Genomic DNA, 19218 nt, shown 5'->3' with positions numbered 1-19218 from the left:
TTCGTTCTGAGTCCATAGTACAGGTTAGGCATGTTATAACTGAATAAATGAATAAATGTCTGTGGAATAAACTAGATCTTATGAGCAAGAAATCTCAGATTGTCCAGGTTCTAAAAATATCAAGTTATAAACGAGAAGGTCTAGCTTTATTGGTATTGTTTCACTATCGAAATTAGCAAATAAATTGATAAATAGAGCTGCAGTTTAATCTTCTCCTATATGTACAATTTATAATGATGCAGGCTAATTTGTGAGAGATTAATAGGTCATTTCCAACTCTGGGGATGGTGGCTCCAGAGTTTAGAGATAGTTTTTAAAATGCATATAATTTTGTAAGTCTAGCTATAGAGCTTTACTAATGCTCATGCAAGATTTTATACTGTAGCCTATACTTGAGAGGAATTCATCATTCTAATTTTGATGTCCTTATGTTAAAAATAATAGCAACTTGGCAAAATATTTAGAAATCTAGAGAACCTTAGGTCGAAAGACACCCCAGATTCTTTATATTAGAGTACATACAGGGAATAATAAGATCTCAATAATTGTAGCCATCATCATCATCATCAACAAGAAGAAGAATAAATAGCACAGCAGGCCAGTTGCGATGGCTCACGCCTGTAATCCCAGCACTTTGGGAGTCCGAGGCAGGTGGATCACGAGGTCAGGAGTTCTAGACCAGCCTGGCCAATGTGGTGAAACCTTGTCTCTACTAAAAATACAAAAATTAGCCAGGCCTGGTGGCAGCCTCCTATAATCCCAGCTACTGGAGAGGCTGAGGCAGGAGAATCGCTTGGAACTGGAAGGCAGAGGTTGCAGTGAGCCAAGATCAAGCCACTGCACTCCACCCTGGGTGAAAGAGTGAAACTCTGTCTCAAAAAAAAAAAAAAAGAAAGAAAGAAAGAAAAAAGAAAAAAACATAGCACAGCAAATGTCTTTCAATCTCTTTAGGACCTCCGGCTAGCCTGTTTCAGCCACCTCGTCGTCCTGGCCTTGGAACTGTTGGAAAACCAATTCGACTGTTAGCCAATCATTTTCAGGTTCAGATTCCTAAAATAGATGTGTATCACTATGATGTGGATATTAAGCCTGAAAAACGGCCTCGTAGAGTCAACAGGTAAGGATTAGAAACAGTGGATTTCTGTATATTTAAGTGCATATAATTTATTTATGTATCATATTGTTCTCTAAATTCATCCAACATGTAGGCTTTGTTATTCTCTAAGATGATAGGTGTCTTAATAGCAGGTTTGCTGTCTCATGCTTGGTTATCCTCTGTAGGCTCTAGCAAAGTGCTGGATATATTATTAGTCAATCAGTAAACACTTATTTAATTATGAAAAAGAAAGGTCGCTCTTTCATTGACCAAGGGTAGCAAAAATTTACTAAAATAGGTGAAGACATTAGTGTCTGTGGGAAATAGAACTATCTGGAAATTCAAATTTTATTATTATATGTTGGTTTTGGACATGAAAAAGATGTATATATATATATAAATACAGAAGATTACTTGCAGATGTTTTCTTGGGGGAAAAGAAAGACAGAAAAGTCATCTTGGAGTACTGAGAAAACTAAGCACAGAGAGAAGCTCTAGTTATTTCTAGCATTATCTAAGAGTGGTCCTGATGAGATGATGTAAGTATTGTGGTCTGTATAGCAGGAATTTACCTGGTGTGAAGACAGCCCTGTAGCAAATATTCTTACAGTGTGCTGAGTATACATCCACTTTTGTTTTCTCTGTTTCTATGCAGTGACATTCAGGCAATATTTGATATTAAGATTCTTGCTTTTTTAAGATTGCTCTTTGCTGTCAAGTTAAATATTTTGTGCCGCTTGATATTTTTCTCATTATGGATCAAAATTTGGCTTTCTGGTATAGTTCATTCTCATGTAAACCCATTATTGGCTATTGTGTAACTGAGATCAATAGTAGTAGAAGTGGTGGTAATGGATAACATTGATCCATTCAACGAATATTTTATTGAATGTTTATTTTGTGCCAGGTATTGCCCTGTGCTCTGGGAATTCACCATGAACAAAACAGGCAAAAGTTTCTACCTTTGAGGAGCTTATATTCTAATGGGGAAGACCAACAATAAATGAAGAAGCAAACAAAACATGTATTTTATTAGTTGGTAATAAATGCAATAAAGAAAAAGAAAATAGAGATGGAAGATAGGAAATGGGGATAGGATGAGCACTGAGATTTATATATGAATGAATATATATGTTTATATATACATATACATGCATATGTAGATATACACACACATATGTATATGTATATATGTATGCAAATACCTAGGGAAAGTCTCACTGAAAAGTGATATTTGACCTAGAGGAGGTGAGGGATATCTGCATGAAGAGTGTCCCAGGCAAAGTCAGAAGCTTGGTGAGTTCAAGAAACAGCGGGCCGGGCGTGGTGGCTCATGCCTGTAATCCCAGCACTTTGGGAGGCTGAGGCAGGCAGATCACTTGAGGTCAGGAGTTCGAGACCAGCCTGGCCAACATGGTGAAATCCTGTCTCTATTAAAAATACAAAAATTAGCTGGGCGTAATGGCACGTGCCTGTAATCCCAGCTACTTGGGAGGCTGAGGCAGGAGAATCACTTGAATCTGGGAGACGGAGGTTGCAGTGAGTGGAGATCATGCCGCTGCATTCCAGCCTGGGCAACAGAGGGAGACTCTGTCTCAAAAAGAAAGAAAGAAAGAAACAGCAGATAATTCTGGATTGCTGGAGCAAGTGAGTGAGTGGGGGAGAGTGATAGGAGATGAGATTGGAGAAATTTCAGAAGGCCTCTATCATGCAGAACTTGTAGGCATTCATAACACTTTGTCATTTATTCTGGTTAGGTGAGTTTTAAATACTAAACCCACAACGTGACTAAATAAATCTAAGACATGACAAACTTATATTTTTAATGGATTGCCCTGGATGCTGTGCTGAAATTAGACCCTAGCAGGTAAGGGTGAAAAGCATGGAAATTAATTAAGAGGCACTTGGAATGATTCAGGTGAAAAGTAATGGTGGTTTAGACTTGAGTAGTATAATTGATAGTGATGAGAAGTGGTCAGATCCTGCAAATATTTTCACACTAGTGTCAATAAGATTTACTGATGGATTGAACATGTGGTGTGAAAGAAAGAAATGAGTCATGATTAATTCCAGGGTTTATGTCCTGAGCTACTGGAAAAAAAGGAGTTGTCATTTATCAGATGGGGAAAACTGCAAGAGAAGCAGAAGCAGGGAGTAGCAGATCAGGAGACCTGTGCGTTTTGGATATCAGGGTTGAGATGACTATTAGACATGCTAGTGGAGATCGGCTGTGGTAGCTCGTACCTGTAATCCCAGCACTTTAGGAGGCTGAGGTGGGAGGATTGCTTGAAGCCAGGAGTTTGCAGAAAGCTTAGGCAACATGGCTAGACTCTGTCTATATTAAAAAAAACAAAAGGCCGGGCGCGGTGGCTCACATCTTTGGATGTGAGCACTTTGGGAGGCCGAGGTGGGTGGATTACGAGCTCAGAAGATTGAGACCAGCCTGGCTAATATGGTGAAACCCTGTCTCTACTAATGATACAAAAATTAGCTGGTCATGGTGGTGTGTGCCTGTAGTCCCAGCTACTCGGGAGGCTGAGGCAGAAGAATCACTTGAACCCGGGAGACGGAGGTTGCAGTGAGCTGAGATCGTGCTACTGCACGTCAGCCTGTTCGACAGAGTGAGACTCTGTCTCAAAAAAAAAAAAAAAATAGCACCACTGCACTCCAGCCCAGGTGACAGAGTGAGACTCTGAGTCTTAAAAAAAAAAAAGAGGAGGTTGAATACAGTATTAAGGTTGGATTCAGGGAACAGATCGAGGCTGGAGACAAACATTTGAGAATCATGAGCTTATTGATGATAAAGCCATGAGACTGGATGAGATTATGTTGAAAGTGAGTGTGTGTGGAGAAAATAAGGCTCCTACACTGGGTCTTGAAGCACTCCAATATTTAAAGATTTAACTGAAAGATTAAAGGCGATGAGGAAGTATCAGCAGGAAGATTGGCATGGAGAGACCACTGGGATAGGAGAAAACCAGGGGAGTGGTGCTCTGGAGGCAAAGGAAGAAGATGTTTTAAGTTGGAAGAATGGATTATCTAATGTTCAAGGAGCATTGAATTTAGCTATATGGAGCCCGCTGGAGGACGTCGATAGCAGTAGTTTGGTAGAGAAAAAGCCTTACTTGAGAAAGTTCAAGGGAGAAAGGGGAAGAGGAATTACAGACAACTCGTTCAAGGGATTTTGATACAAAAGGGAGCACAGAAATAGAATGTTCAGATGGGGAGAAACTGAGATTAAGAAAGTTTAATTTTTTATTTATGTATTTTTTTTTAGATGGAGTCTCACTCTGTCACCCAGGTTGGAGTGCAGTGGTGCGATCTTGGCTCACTGAAACCTCCACCTCTGGGGTTCAACTGATTCCCTTGCCTCAGCCTCCCGAGTAGCTGGGATTACAGGCATGCACCACCACACCTGGCTAATTTTTTATTTTTAGTAGAGACGAGGTTTCACCCTGTTGGTCAGGCTTGTCTCAAACTCCTGACCTCAAGTGATCTGCCTGCCTCTGACCCTCAAAGTGCTGGGATTATAAGCATGAGCCACCCCGCCTGGCCCAAGAAAGTTTGATTTTTTTTTTTAAGATGAGAGAAATTAGAGCATATTTGTATGCTGAAGGGAATAATCCAGTAAAAAGGAAAAATTTGATGATTTAGGAGAGAAGACAATTCTTGGAATGATATCCATGAGCAGATCAGAGTACAAAGGCTTATTGTGGGACAAGCACCATTCTAAATACTCTATGTGTTTTACCTAACACTGTATAAATAAATAAATACTCTGTGTATTTGCTCAATTAAGACAACCACTTTTCAAGGGAAGTATTATTATTATTATTATTATCATAACTTTACATATGAAGAAACAGACAAGTGAAAGATTAAGTAACTTGTCCAAGGTCATGCAATTCTGCCACTTAATCATTGTGTGATCAGGGACAGGCCACTTGCCCATTCTGAATTTTTCTTTTTTCTTTTCTTTAATATGAGGACCATAATCATTTTCCTATTTGTTTTACGAGGTTGCTGTGAAGATTAAATGAGAATAGAGGTGAAAGTAGCTCTTTACTCTAAAACTTTTTGGTCAGAATTTAAGAATGTAAGATGAGAAATTACTCTTTTCTAGTATGAAAATGTATAGTTCTTAAGTTAGCTGTTTAAAATGGAGATTGTACGATACCACATCTCTCCATCAATTTTTTTCAGTCGCATGATTTGGTTTGTAAACATGACTTTCCCACAGATTTCATTTGTAGTAATATAAATGTGTTAGCTAGTTGTGATGTATTTTGGCTTTTAAGATATTGTTCCCACACATGAAACTCACAAACGTTGCTAAGTTAAAGCACCTAACTTTTCATTGACTCTAGCATTCAAAAATCTCACAAACCCTGGTCTGTCCATATCTTAAACTCTATACACCAGTTTTTTTGCCACTGCATTTATTCCACGGCCTGCATACAGTGTGATCTGGCATATATGCAAGAACACTTAAGTAAAGTTCTGCATGCTTGATTGAGAAAAAGACTTTTATTCTAAAAACAAAGAAGCTATATTAATAATCTTTTTGGAAAGAGAATATTTTACAACATTCCCTTGTCTACACTGCTTGGAATAAGCACTTTGAAATAAGACAAGCCGTTTGGAATAAGACAAGACGGTATACAGAATAATAAATCACTGGCATTAGGCAAAGGGGTTGACTTATTTGTTTGTGTATCATGGATCTTAGATTTACTGATCCTCAGATTTTTAAATTCCTGCTGATTCTCTTTCTCAAAACCAATATACTTGAATAAGGATTTTTTTTTTTTTGACACAGTTTTACTCTGTTGCCCAGGCTGGAGTACAGTGGCACGATCTCAGCTCACTGCAACCCCTGCCTCCTGGGTTCAAGCGATTCTCGTGCCTCAGCCTCCCAAGTACCCGGGATTACACCATGCCTGACTAAGTTTTCTATTTTTTTTAGTTGAGACTGGGTTTCACCGTGTTGGCCAGGCTAGTCTCGAACTCCTGACCTCAAGTGATCCACCTGCCTCAGCCTCCCAAAGTGCTGGAATTGCAGGCATGAGCCACCACGCCCAGCCAGGATATTGATTTGATGACAAACTTATCATCGTTCAGTGATGTACCTCCATGTCAAACTTAGATATCCAAGATAGGTTATTCTTTTTTTTTCTTGAGACGGAATTTCACTCTTGTTGCCCAGGATGGAGTGCAATGGCACGATCTTGGTTCACCACAACCTCCACTTCCCGGGTTCAAGCGATTCTCCTGCCTCAGCCTCCTGAGTAGCTGGGATTACAGGCACGTGCCACCATGCCGGCTAATTTTGTATTTTTAGTAGAGACAGGGTTTCACTGTGTTGGTCAGGCTGGTCTCGAACTCCTGACCTCAAGTGATCCACCCACCTCAGCCTCCCAAAGTGCTGGGATTATAGGCGTGAGCCACCACGCCCAGCCAGGTTATTCTTATAAGGCTGTGTTTATCACAGTAGAGGATTTTGGAAAGAGGAGGTTGAGAGGATACCATGAATGTTATTCTCTCTTTTATTCCCCATTTCTGATATCATCTTACAGTTGTTTTTGTACACTTGTTGCTACCTTTCTTTAGTTAGCTATTTTTTAAAGTACTCAAATCAATTGTAACCTTAACTCTTACTTTTTCCAAGTAATACTGAACCAAATTTAAATGATTAAGGTATGATGATGCTTTTCTTACTGTTCACCATTTCTGAAAGATAACTGCCATTATCTCCATTACTGTGAAGGGAGGTAGTAGATACAATGGTGCGGCACTTCAAGATGCAAATATTTGGTGATCGGCAGCCTGGGTATGATGGCAAAAGAAACATGTACACAGCACATCCACTACCAATTGGACGGGATAGGGTAAGTGTTAAGAGCAAGAAATACTTAGTTCATTTAGTAGTAATTATACATGACAAAAATGTTTCCTTTTCTTCCCAACACACGCAAAAAACATAAATGTTTGAGGTGATGATATCCTAATTAACCTGATTTCATTATTACACATTGCATACAGATATCAAAATATCACATGTACCCCAAAAGTATGTACAACTGTCATATATCAATTTTAAAACATCTGTATGTTAGCAGAAAGAAAAGTTTCTGTAACAACACATCAATTCTTTGAAATTTTTTTTTTTTTTTTTTGAGATGGGATCTCGCTCTGTCACCCAGGCTGGAATGCAGTGGTTTGGTCTCCACTCACTGAAACCTCTGCCTCCCAGATTCAAGCGATTCTCCTGCCCCAGCCTTCCGAGTAGCTGGGATTACAGGCATGTGCCACCACACCTGGCTAATTTTTATTTTATTTTTTTCCTTGAGAGATGGAGCCTTGCTCTGTTGCCCAGGCTGGAGTGCAGTGGCGCAATCTCGGCGCATTGCAACTTCCACTTCCTAGGTTCAAGCGATTCTCCTGCCTCAGCTTCCCAAGTATCTGGGACTATAGGCGTGTGCCACCATGCCCAGATCATTTTTGTATTTTATTAGTAGAAATGGGGGTTTCACTATATGTTGGCCAGGCTGGTCTCGAACTCCTGACCTCAGGTGATCCACCCGCCTCAGCCTCCCAAAGAGCTGGGATTACAGGCATGAGCCACTGCACCTGGCCTTAATTATTATTATTATTATTATTATTATTTAGTACAGATGGGGTTTCACCATGTTGGACAGGCTGGTGTCAAACTCCTGACCCCAGGTGATCCACCATCTCAGCCTCCCAAAGTGCTGGGATTACAGGCATGAGCCACCACGTCCAGCGAGAGTTGTTTTTTATAGTGATGATAGATTTGTTAGTCTGTCCATATTCTCTTGTCTTAGTTAACTGATAATTGAAAATGAGATGAGCATTAGGATTGAGGTTGATTATGTCATCTTTATGTAATTTCTCACATTAACCATGTACTTTAACAAAGTACTACCTGAATCTGAACAACAGGGTTTTACAAATTATAGAAAACTATATAATACTCACTTATGAAAATAGATTATAATAGCACAATACTTTTTTAAACATTTATTTTTTTATATTAGAAAAGTACTGTGTGAACATATGCTCATAATAAACTTATCCAGACAATCTAGAAATGCTGTGATTTACTGCCTCCACCACTTATCTGCACCCTCACTACCATTTTCCTTTCCAAAGGAAACTACTATAGTAGTTTGGTATGTATCTTTTTAGATATGTTATGTATATTAGCTATTTATACATATGTTGATGTGTATTCTTATTGTTTTGCATGTCACTCTATGATTTGCTTTTCATTTAACAATATGCCTGAAAGATCTTTCCATTTCTATACATTTATATCTACCTTATTTTTTTTTCAAATTTAAGTTTGTATTGTTGTAAAATAATATATAACATAAAATTTACTATTTTTGGCTGGGTGTAGTGCTTCACCCAGCCAAAAATCCCAGTGCTGTGGGAGATCGAGGTGGGAGAATTGCTTGAGGCCAGTAGTTTGAGACCAGCCTGAGCAACACAGGGAGACCCATCTCTACAAAAAAAAAATTTCTAATTAGCCAGGCATGGTGGTGTGCACTGGTAGTTCCAGCTACTTGGGAGGCTAAAGTGGGAGGATCCCTGGAGCCCAGGACTTTGAGGCTACGATAAGTTATTATTGCACCACTGTACTCCAGCTTGGATGACAGAGCAGGACCCTCTCTCAAAAAAAATTATGATTTTATGTTACAGTTTAATGGCATTATGTACATTCACATTGTTGTGCATCCATCATCACTATCCATTTTCAGAACTTTTTCATCATTCCAAACGAAAACTCTGTACCTATTAAACAATAATTCCCCATACCCTACTGTCCCTGGTCCCTGAGAACCACTATTCTACTTTCTGTCTCTTTAAATTTGACTATTCAATGTACTTCATAGAAATAGAATCATGAAATATTTGCCTTTTTGTATCTGGCTTGTTTCATTTAGCATAATGTTTTCAAGCGTCATCCATGTTATAACATCTACCTTATTTTTTCACTATTGTATAATGTTACATATTAAATTATACCCCTACTCATGGACACTAAGTTGTTTCCAATGTTATGCAATTGTAAAAAAATGTTAAAAGAAATATCCTTATTCATGTATCATACTGCATATTCTTGGGATCTTTCCCACAGCCATTGTAAACATTTGTGTTTGTATTCATGTATTTTTTTCCTTAGGTTGATATGGAGGTGACTCTTCCAGGCGAGGGTAAAGACCAAACATTTAAAGTGTCTGTTCAGTGGGTGTCAGTTGTGAGCCTTCAGTTGCTTTTAGAAGCTTTGGCTGGGCACTTGAATGAAGTCCCAGATGACTCAGTACAAGCACTTGATGTTATCACAAGACACCTTCCCTCCATGAGGTTAGTACCTTGGTTTGGATTATTTCCTACAAATGTCAGACTTTTTTGGTAGGTTGTACTGGAGCCATTGAAAAATTTCTGCATAAGTCATAGTTCAAATTTGATTTCAGCTCCCAGAGTTGAGAGTGAAATGAAGGACCTTTCACATGTTTAATGTGACACATGCAAACTCTTATTTCTTCAGGTACACCCCAGTGGGCCGTTCCTTTTTCTCACCCCCGGAAGGTTACTACCACCCTCTGGGAGGGGGCAGGGAGGTCTGGTTTGGTTTTCATCAGTCTGTGAGACCTGCCATGTGGAATATGATGCTCAACATTGATGGTAGGATGGAACTCTCTTTATCCAATAACTCTTTGGGCTGGTTTTTGTTTGTTTGTTTGTTTGTTTTGGCCCTTCCCTTTTCCCTGAAGTGAAGTATCCTTCTCTGTTTGTTAGTATCTGCAACTGCTTTCTACCGGGCTCAGCCTATCATTGAGTTCATGTGTGAGGTTTTAGACATTCAGAACATCAATGAACAGACCAAACCTCTAACAGACTCCCAGCGTGTCAAATTTACCAAAGAAATCAGAGGTAAGTGTTTGCATTAATGTAGTCTTGGAGAAGCAGCTCAGCATGCTGCACGTTGCCTGTGCTCTGGAGTCACACAGACCTGGGCTTCGGTCTCAGGCTAACCAGTTCTATCAATGGGACCCTGGTCAAGTTCCTTAACCACTGTGAACCTTAGTGTATTCATCTCTAAGGTAAAGATAATAATATATACCTTGTAGAGTTGTTGTGAGAATTAAATGCAATTAGGCTTATAAAGCTTTCTAGCATAGTACCTGTCACATATCAGGCACTCAGTAAATGCTACCCTTACCCACTTAAAAACTTCCATTTTAATAAAATAACATAAATTCATTTATTATCCTTCTGGAATTTCTTTTCTTCTTTACTTGTTATTAGTTAGCTTCTCTCACTAGAATATAAACTTCACGAAAGCTGTCTCCAGACCTGAAAATAAGCGTCAGAACATAGTTGATGCTTAATAAATATTTATCGGATGAAATAATAAACTAAAGGAGATTGAGCATCTTAGGTCATCTGAGTTCTAATTTATTCTGCTTAACTCAGGTTTTTTGCCTATAACGATGAAATTGTCCCAATATTCTTGCAATTTTTATCCTGTACAATGTCATGACATTTTGAAGACAACATTTGAATCTGTTTTTGCCACTGTGATTTTAATTAACTGATGTTTTGCCTTTTAAAAAAATTTCAGGTCTCAAAGTTGAGGTGACCCACTGTGGACAGATGAAACGAAAATACCGAGTTTGTAATGTGACTAGACGGCCAGCCAGTCATCAAACGTATGTTAAACACATCTAAAGTAATACAATTACATTTTTAGTAACAGAGGGAGCTACTATAATTGTTTAAGAAATTGGTTATTGGCCGGGCACAGTGGCTCACACCTGTAATCCCAGCACTTTGAGAGGCCGAGGTGGGTGGATCATGAGGTCAGGAGTTCAAGACCAGCCTGGCCAAGATGGTGAAACCCCATCTCTACTAAAAATACAAAAAAATTAGCTGGGCGTGGTGGCGGGCACCTGTAACACCAGGTACTTGGGAGGCTGAGGCAGAGAATTGTTTGAACCTGGGAGGCGGAGGTTACAGTGAGCCGAGGTCGCACCACTGCACTCCAGCCTGGGCAACAGAGCAAGACCCTGTCTCAAAAAAAAAATAAATAAAAAGAAATTGGTTATCTTGGCCGGGCGTGGTGGCTCACACCTGTTATCCCAGCACTTTGGGAGGCCGAGCCAGGCAGATCACTTGAAGTCAGGCGTTCGAGACCAGACTGGCCAACATAGTGAAACCCCGTCTCTACTAAAAACTACAAAAATTAGCCAGGCTTGGTGGCAGGCGCTTGTAATCCCAGCTACTTGGGAGGCTGAGGCAGGAGAATCGCTTGAACCCAGGAGGCAGAGTTTGCAGTGAGCCAAGATCACACCCTGTACTCCAGCCTGGGTGACAGAGTGAAACTCCATCTCAAAAGAAAAAAAGAAAGAAATTGATTATCTTATACTGAAATTTTCAAGATCACCAGAATCTTTGCTTTTAACACCAAAGTTTTAAAACATTTTCTGAATATTTTTGGTAGAGGTATTTATAAAACACATTCCTTGCCTTTAATTCAATTTACCTCTTAAGTAGAGTGTGTTAAACATAGATTAACTTTTATTTAACCTATGTTTTATTTAATCTTTTTATTTAATGATGCAGAGTCATTATAAGCTTTTTTTTTATTATACTGTTGTCATTCTTTTTTTTTTTTTTCTTTTGGAGACAGGGTCTCACTCTCTCACCTTCTGGGCTCAAGTGAACCTCCCACCTCAGACTTCCAAGTAGTGGGATTACAGGCATGCACCACCACACTCGCCTAATTTTTTTTGTAGAGGTGGGGTTTTGCTATGTTGCCCAGTCTGGTCTTGAATTCCTGGGCTCAAACAGTTTGCCCGCCTCGGCCTCCCAAAGTGCTGGGACTACAGGTGTGAACCAGCACACCCAGCCTACTGTTGTAATTCTTAATACACGGCTCAAAAGGTCTATTAAGGCCTAGATATCATATAAGGCTATCAGGAGAAGACATACATATAAATAAAATATATGAGAAGACATTTTATATGTATGTATGTATCTTCTAAAAAAAATACAGACACACGTATATATATAGTGCTTGGCACCGTCATGGCCCACTGCAGCCTCAGCTTCCTGGGCTCAAGCAATCCTCCCACCTCAGCCTCCTGAGTACCTGGGACTACAGGCACGTGCCACCATGCCTGGCTAATTTTTGTATTTTTAATAGAGATGGGGTCCCACTTTGTTGCCCAGGCTGGGAGAAGACATCTATTGCTTTGTGTTTTGTGTGGATTTCTCTCCCTCCCTTTGTAGGTAGCTGTCACTTCTTACAGCTGTTGGTGTCTATGGCATCCTCCAGCAGCATACTCCTTTCCATTTCCCCAATCTCATTTTCCTAATCACCCAACACTTCTTTTTTTTTTTGAGACAGAGTTTTGCTCTTGTTGCCGAGGTTGGAGTGCAATGTCGTGATCTCTGCTCACTGCAACCTCCGCCTCCCAGGTTCAAGCGATTCTCCTGCCTCAGCCTCCCAAGTAGCTGGGATTACAGGCACCTGCCACCATGCCCAGCTAATTTTTTGTATTTTTGGTAGAGACGGGGTTCCTCTATGTTGGCCAGGCTGATCTTGAACTCCTGACCTCAGGCAATCCACCCGCCTCGGCCTCCCAAAGTGCTGGGATTACAGGCATGAGCCACTGTGCCCAGCCCATCACCCAACACTTCTAATCTACTGAAAACTGTGCCTCAGTGAGACACTATATGTGAAAGTGCTTTAAAAATTATATCTGTATCTTATTCTTGTAATCAAGATCATGTCTGACATAAACATAAATATTGGCTCTTCTAAATAAAGAGTTAAATATACAGTATACACTTTACTACATTTACATTATTTTGGTTACTCAGAGCCCCCCCCCACACACCTTTTTTTGCTTATATTCTAATCTGACTTTGTTTTAGATTCCTGATTCTTAATTTTCAAACTTTAGTGCATATCAAAATCACCCAGAGGGCTTTGTCTAGATAGTTGAAATTTTCAGATGGCTTCTGGATAAATAAAGTGCATTATTTCAGTCTGATTGGAATAAATTCTTCAGTATGACCTCATGTACACACTACATGAATTTCTTAAGAGTGGTAAATTGGTATTTCATGTATTATTTGTATTATACCATTGACTTCTTTCTCAGAAAAAAAAAAAGTTATCAAAACCTTATGAAGTCACTGTTGAGAATTGTAGCATTTGTTCAAGAACTGTGCTCTTTTCATTATTTAATTATTCCACATAACCCTGTTAGAATAATTAGACTTATAGACGTATATAATCTTTGCTGAAAGATTATAACTCATATATTTAAATATCACATAGATGACCCTTACTGCACCACTACTTTGTAAGGCTGTGGCAGTTAAGAAAGCAAGATTAACGGGCTGGGCGCAGTGGCTCACGCCTCTAAATCCCAGCATTCTGGGAGGCCGAGGCAGGCAGATCACTAGAGGTCTGGAGTTCAAGACCAGCCTGGCCAACATGGTGAAACCCTGTCTCTACTAAAAATACAAAAATTAGCTGGGCATGGTGGCAGGCATGGTGGCAGGCGTGGCGGCAGGCGCCTGTAATCCCAGGTACTCGGGAGGCTGAGGCAGGAGAATCACTTGAACCCGGGAGGCAGAGGTTGCAGTGAGCCGAGATTGCACTCTAGCCTGGGCAACAGAGTGAGACTACGTCTTAAAAAAAAAAAAAAAAAAAAAAAAAAAAGCAAGATTAAAACCCGGCATGGTGGCTGACAACTGTAATCCCAACACTTTGGGAGGCTGAGGAAAGAGGATTCCTTGAGCCCAGGAGTTCGAGACCAGCCTGGGCAATGTGGCAAGACCCCTCTATAAAAAAATACAAAAAACTTAGCCAGGCATTTGTCCCGGCTAGTTGGGAGGCTGAGGTGGGAGAATTGCTTGAGCCCAAGTGGTGGAGGTTTCAGTAAGCCAAAATCATGCCACTGCACTCCAGCCTAGGTGACAGAACGAGACTCTGTCTCAAAAAAAAAAAAAAAAAGCAAGATTAAAGTTATTATTGTACTAAGTATTTGAGATAATTTGCCCACTGGAAAAGCCAAATAGAGTATCTTAATTATGCCAAATATTCTGGCACAGTCTCAGATTCATGTATTTGGTCTTCTTGTCTCCAGATCCACATGTATTTGTTCTAGTTTTAGGATCTAAAAATTTGGGAATCTAAAAATGTGGCCCCAATAACTATGCTACACTCATTTTACATAAAGTTATCTTAAGGGAACAAAACACCTACGTGGATTACTCCAAATCCTTATGTTAATTTGAAACCAGCAAGAGGTTGTATTTGTACCTGTAGGTGTTACCTGACCTCAAGTGAGTCTATGTATGTTCTAGTTCTGCAGTATCTTCTTGTTTTAAGTTATTTTTTTTAATTCTTTTTAAATTTTAATTTAAAAAAATTTCTCAACCAAGCTTTAACAAACATGGAAAATTTCAATGGAATCATTGTTCTGGTTAAATACTAAACTTACTTAAGTGAAAATGCTCAAATAAAGATTAACTTTTGTTTTTTGGCTGGGCACGTGGCTCACACCTGTGATCCCAGCAATTTGGGAGGCTGAGGCAGGTGGATCACCTGAAGTCGGGAGTTCTAGATCAGCCTGGCCAATGCGGTGAAACCCCGTCTCTACTAAAAATACAAAAATTATAGGTGGTGGCACACACTTGTAATCCCAGCTACTCGGGAGCCTGAGGCAGGAGAACCGCTTGAACCCGGGAGATGGAGATTGCAGTGAACCAAGATGGTGCCACTGCACTCCCTCCTGGGCAACAGAGTGAGTCTCTGTCTCACAAAAAAAAAAAAAAAAAAAAGAAAGAAATAAAAAAGATTGACCTTTGGTTTTTTAAGTGACTGATGAAGGTAGGAATTATTAGTGGGCTTTGTTTGTTTATTGTTTAGAAAAGAAAGAATTTGGCCAGGCACAGTGGCTCACGCCTGTAATCCCAGCACTTTGGGAGGCCGAGGTGGGCGGATCACTTGAGGTCAGGAGTTCGAGACCAGCCTGACCAACGTGGTGAAACCCTGTCTCTACTAAAAATACAAAAATTAGCTGGGCATGGTGGCACACGCCTATAATCCCAACTGCTTGGGAAGATGAGGCATGAGAATCCATTGAACCCGGGAGGCGGAGGTTGAGATCACGCCATGCACTCCAGCCTGGGTGACAGAGTGAGACACTGTCTCAAAAAAAAAAGAAAAAAGAAAAAGAAGAAAAGAAAGAACTTGAAGAAATATTCTAAAAAAGACATTCTCTCCTATAGTTTTCCTTTGCAGCTAGAAAACGGTCAAGCTATGGAATGTACAGTAGCTCAATATTTTAAGCAAAAGTATAGTCTGCAACTGAAATACCCCCATCTTCCCTGTCTCCAAGTGGGACAAGAACAAAAGCATACATACTTGCCACTCGAGGTAAGTTAAATTTTCTTTTGCCAATTTGCTGATCTCTTGAATGAGTATATATTTTTAAGTAGAGTTCTAAACTAGTGGTGAAATTTAGTGTTAATTTCTAAAATATTTTTGGCAGATGATTTCACTATATAACCAAATTTTAATTTTTCTGGAAATAGAGGATATAAGATATGGTTTGGCAAAGGTTTAAGATGTGGAACCCTTTACACAAACCAATTTCTCTTTGTCTCTTGGCAGGTCTGTAATATAGTGGCAGGACAGCGATGTATCAAGAAGCTCACAGACAATCAGACTTCCACAATGATCAAAGCTACAGCAAGATCTGCTCCTGACAGACAGGAAGAGATCAGTAGACTGGTCAGTAAGGCATGGTCTTCAAGATGAGCTAGCTTTGAGATGACAAAAAACAAAAGAATAGAAAACTCCTCCTGGGACACAGTTACTCTCTGGTTTTTATATATGCAGGCTTTCCTGTTCTTTAGGTGAAGAGCAACAGTATGGTGGGTGGACCTGATCCATACCTTAAAGAATTTGGTATTGTTGTCCACAATGAAATGACAGAGCTCACAGGCAGGGTACTTCCAGCACCAATGCTGCAATATGGAGGCCGGGTAAGCTTTTTATTTTATTCAGCAAGCTTCTTCCACAACCAGTCAAAAAGAGAATAATCCATGGTTTCTCTACTCTGCCACTGCTGAATTTACCCATAGTTTTGTTCATTATTGCCTTTTGTGTTCTGGCTCATACCTAATAGAATTTTGTTTATTCACTCGTCAATAGTAAAATGGCCTTAGATTGTAATGTCTTTTCTCTTTTCTTTTGTTTCTTCTTCTTCTTCTTCTTCTTTTTTTTTTTTTCAAAGAATAAAACAGTAGCCACACCCAACCAGGGTGTCTGGGACATGCGAGGAAAGCAGTTTTATGCTGGCATTGAAATTAAAGTTTGGGCAGTTGCTTGTTTTGCACCTCAGAAACAATGTAGGGAAGATTTACTAAAGTGAGTATCTTCATATTTTCAGCTTAGTAATATCCCTTCCAGATATGAAAATACTGTCTTTATGTGAATGTGCTGTGTACACTGGCACTAAATCCCTGACTCCCATAGTGACACCATCTGGCTATATGAAAAAGACCTTGTATTATAGTAATTTGCAAACTTGGGAATTACATTAAGAATCTGACTCAGCTTCCTTACATGTAGAGCAGAAATTTGTGAGTAACAAGGTGGAGACAATGTTGGTTGGCAAATTCTTGAGTTCTTATTGAAGCTTCCTTTGGTATTAATTGTATCTTTTCAGCTAAGATCAAAAACTAGCTTATTTTTAATCATTAGAATTTACTAATGAGCTTGTTTTATTGCAAGGTCTCTGGGTAAGAGTAGGTTCACATCTTACAGATGCAGCTATCTACATAAAAGAAGTTAGTGGCCAGGCTCAGTGGCTCACACCTGTAATCCCAGCACTTTGGGAGGCCGAGGTGGGTGGATCATGGGGTCAGGAGATCGAGATCATCCTGGCCAACATGGTGAAACCCCGTCTCTACTAAAATACAAAAAATCAGCCAGGCATGGTGGCGCGCGCCTGTAGTCCCAGCTACTGGGGAGGCTGAGGCAGGAGAATCACTTGAATCCAGGAGGCAGAGGTTGCAGTGAGCCAAGATCTCACCACTGCACTCCAGCCTCGCGACAGAGCAAGACTCCGTCTCAAAAAAATAAAAATAAAAAAATAAAGTTAGGGAGAAGAGTGAAAAAAAATTAAGAAAAGGGAACTAGAGTGAAAGAAAGGAATTCTACAAAATATTGGCAAATGCACCAAAGGAATTCTGAAAGTTTTATACATAGATTGAAGTAACTTCTTAAATCTAAAATTTAAAACTTCAAAGTGAATTTTGCTTTTTTTAAGTGATGGTTTCTTTTGACATTTTTATTGAACCAAATCTGTTCCAAGTTTGAATGTAGTCCTAAATACACTGATTTTGTAACAGCATGTTTCTGCGTTCTCAGTTGAGCACAAGCTTACCCAGCTATTTCTGTACCAGGCTTACCAAAATGCACGTTACCTGAAATTTTGACCCTGCTTTTCTTCAGTCCAGAATTATTGATTCGAATGTTTAAAAGATCTTTGAACAGCAATGCTATTCTAGTTCAGCTGCGCATAATTATTTAAAAATTTCAGTTGATTATCTGATAGCTTAGTAATACAGATTCTTTTCTGTTTAACTGCAAGTTAAATTGCAAGTTTAATTGCAATTGCCAGTCCATTTTTGGCAACCAGTTAAAGATTTTTATTTATTTGTTTACTTGTTTCTAAATTTGGCTAAGAATTTACAAAACTGAAGGAAGTATTTCAGAGGGAAATGAATGCTAGAAATGTACTCTGAAATGAAAAAAAACGTGTTACTGGTTCTATTTTAACAGGAGTTTCACTGACCAGCTGCGTAAAATCTCTAAGGATGCAGGAATGCCCATCCAGGGTCAGCCATGTTTCTGCAAGTATGCACAAGGTGCAGACAGTGTGGAGCCTATGTTTAAACATCTGAAAATGACTTATGTGGGCCTACAGCTAATAGTGGTTATCCTGCCTGGAAAGACACCAGTATATGGTATGGACCCTTTTAATGCTGAATGAGGGATGATTTCAAGCAGTAGATATAACAGTCAGGATAAGCTAGGTTATGCTGCAGTCACAAACCTTAAACTCTCAGTGGTTCACAACAACAAAGATTTGTTTCTTGCTCCTGTTATGCGTCCACTGAAGGTAGACTGCGGCCTCTGCTCTGTGTCATCATGTCATCTCCATTTGGGGACCCAGCTTGGCAGAGCAGCTGCTATTTGGAATGTTGCTGGCCCCACATTCTTTTTTCTCTCTGTAATTCCTTGGCCACAACCAGCCATATGGCCTTACCCAACTTGCGTGGGAGCAGTGGGGATGGGCATTGAGAATGTAGTGTGATACTACCATAGGCCTGGAAGCTGAGAGAACTGGAAATATTTGGTGAAAAGCACTTAGGAATATGAGAGTGAGGAAGAGTGCCACTTCCAGAAGAGGATTTGCTTACTTTGTATCTATTATAAGAAGAATGATACAAAGTTATTTTGGCTATCATTTAAGTAAAGGATGTAGGAACTATTATTGTTGATGAGACAGAATCTCAGCTCTGTCACCCAGGCTGGAGTGCGGTGTCATGATCACTGCTCATCTCAGCCTCACAATCCTGGGCTCAAGTGATTCTCCCGTCTCAGGCTCTCGAGTAGCTGGGAATACAGGTGCCCACAACCACGCCCAGCTAATTTTTGTATTTTTTATAGAGATAGGGTTTTGCCGTGTTGCCCAGGATGGTCTTGAACTCCTGGGCTCAAGCCATCCACCTGCCTTGGGCTTCCCAAAGCATTGGGATTACAGGCATGGGCCAGCACGCCCAGCCAGTTTTAAACTTTTTTTTTTTTTTTTTTTTTTGAGGCAGGGTCCTGCTCTGTCATCCAGGCTGTAGTGCAGTGGCGCAATCTTGACTCACTGCAGCCTCCGCCTCTTGGGTTCAAGTGATTTTCCTGCCTCAGCCCCCCAAGTACTGGGACTACAGGCACGTGCCATCACACCCAGCTAATTTTTGTATTTTTAGTAGAGATGGGGTTTCAC

The 19218-nt window shown here is 40.0% G+C and overlaps 1 protein-coding gene across 3 annotated transcripts in view; it reads left to right on the top strand.

The window, feature by feature from the left end:
- The window catches only part of LOC101129709 (protein argonaute-4), a 49734-nt gene that overhangs the window by 7857 nt on the left and 22659 nt on the right, over positions 1 to 19218 (top strand). For all 3 annotated transcript variants that reach the window (XR_008681082.2, XM_055391616.2, XM_055391621.2), the window contains exons 2-12: positions 952 to 1117; positions 6864 to 6984; positions 9306 to 9487; positions 9672 to 9808; positions 9923 to 10057; positions 10749 to 10836; positions 15437 to 15584; positions 15822 to 15941; positions 16067 to 16195; positions 16447 to 16580; positions 18000 to 18184. Coding sequence is in view for 2 of the 3 variants with exons in the window: in XM_055391616.2 (XP_055247591.1) it covers positions 952 to 1117; positions 6864 to 6984; positions 9306 to 9487; positions 9672 to 9808; positions 9923 to 10057; positions 10749 to 10836; positions 15437 to 15584; positions 15822 to 15941; positions 16067 to 16195; positions 16447 to 16580; positions 18000 to 18184 (1545 nt within the window). In the remaining variant the exon portion in view is untranslated. The remainder of the gene's footprint in view (positions 1 to 951; positions 1118 to 6863; positions 6985 to 9305; positions 9488 to 9671; positions 9809 to 9922; positions 10058 to 10748; positions 10837 to 15436; positions 15585 to 15821; positions 15942 to 16066; positions 16196 to 16446; positions 16581 to 17999; positions 18185 to 19218) is intronic.

Source organism: Gorilla gorilla, chromosome 1 (assembly GCF_029281585.2).
Source record: "Gorilla gorilla gorilla isolate KB3781 chromosome 1, NHGRI_mGorGor1-v2.1_pri, whole genome shotgun sequence".
In the NCBI taxonomy this organism is placed as follows: Eukaryota; Metazoa; Chordata; class Mammalia; order Primates; family Hominidae; genus Gorilla; species Gorilla gorilla.
This window is presented reverse-complemented; position numbering and strand designations above follow the sequence as displayed.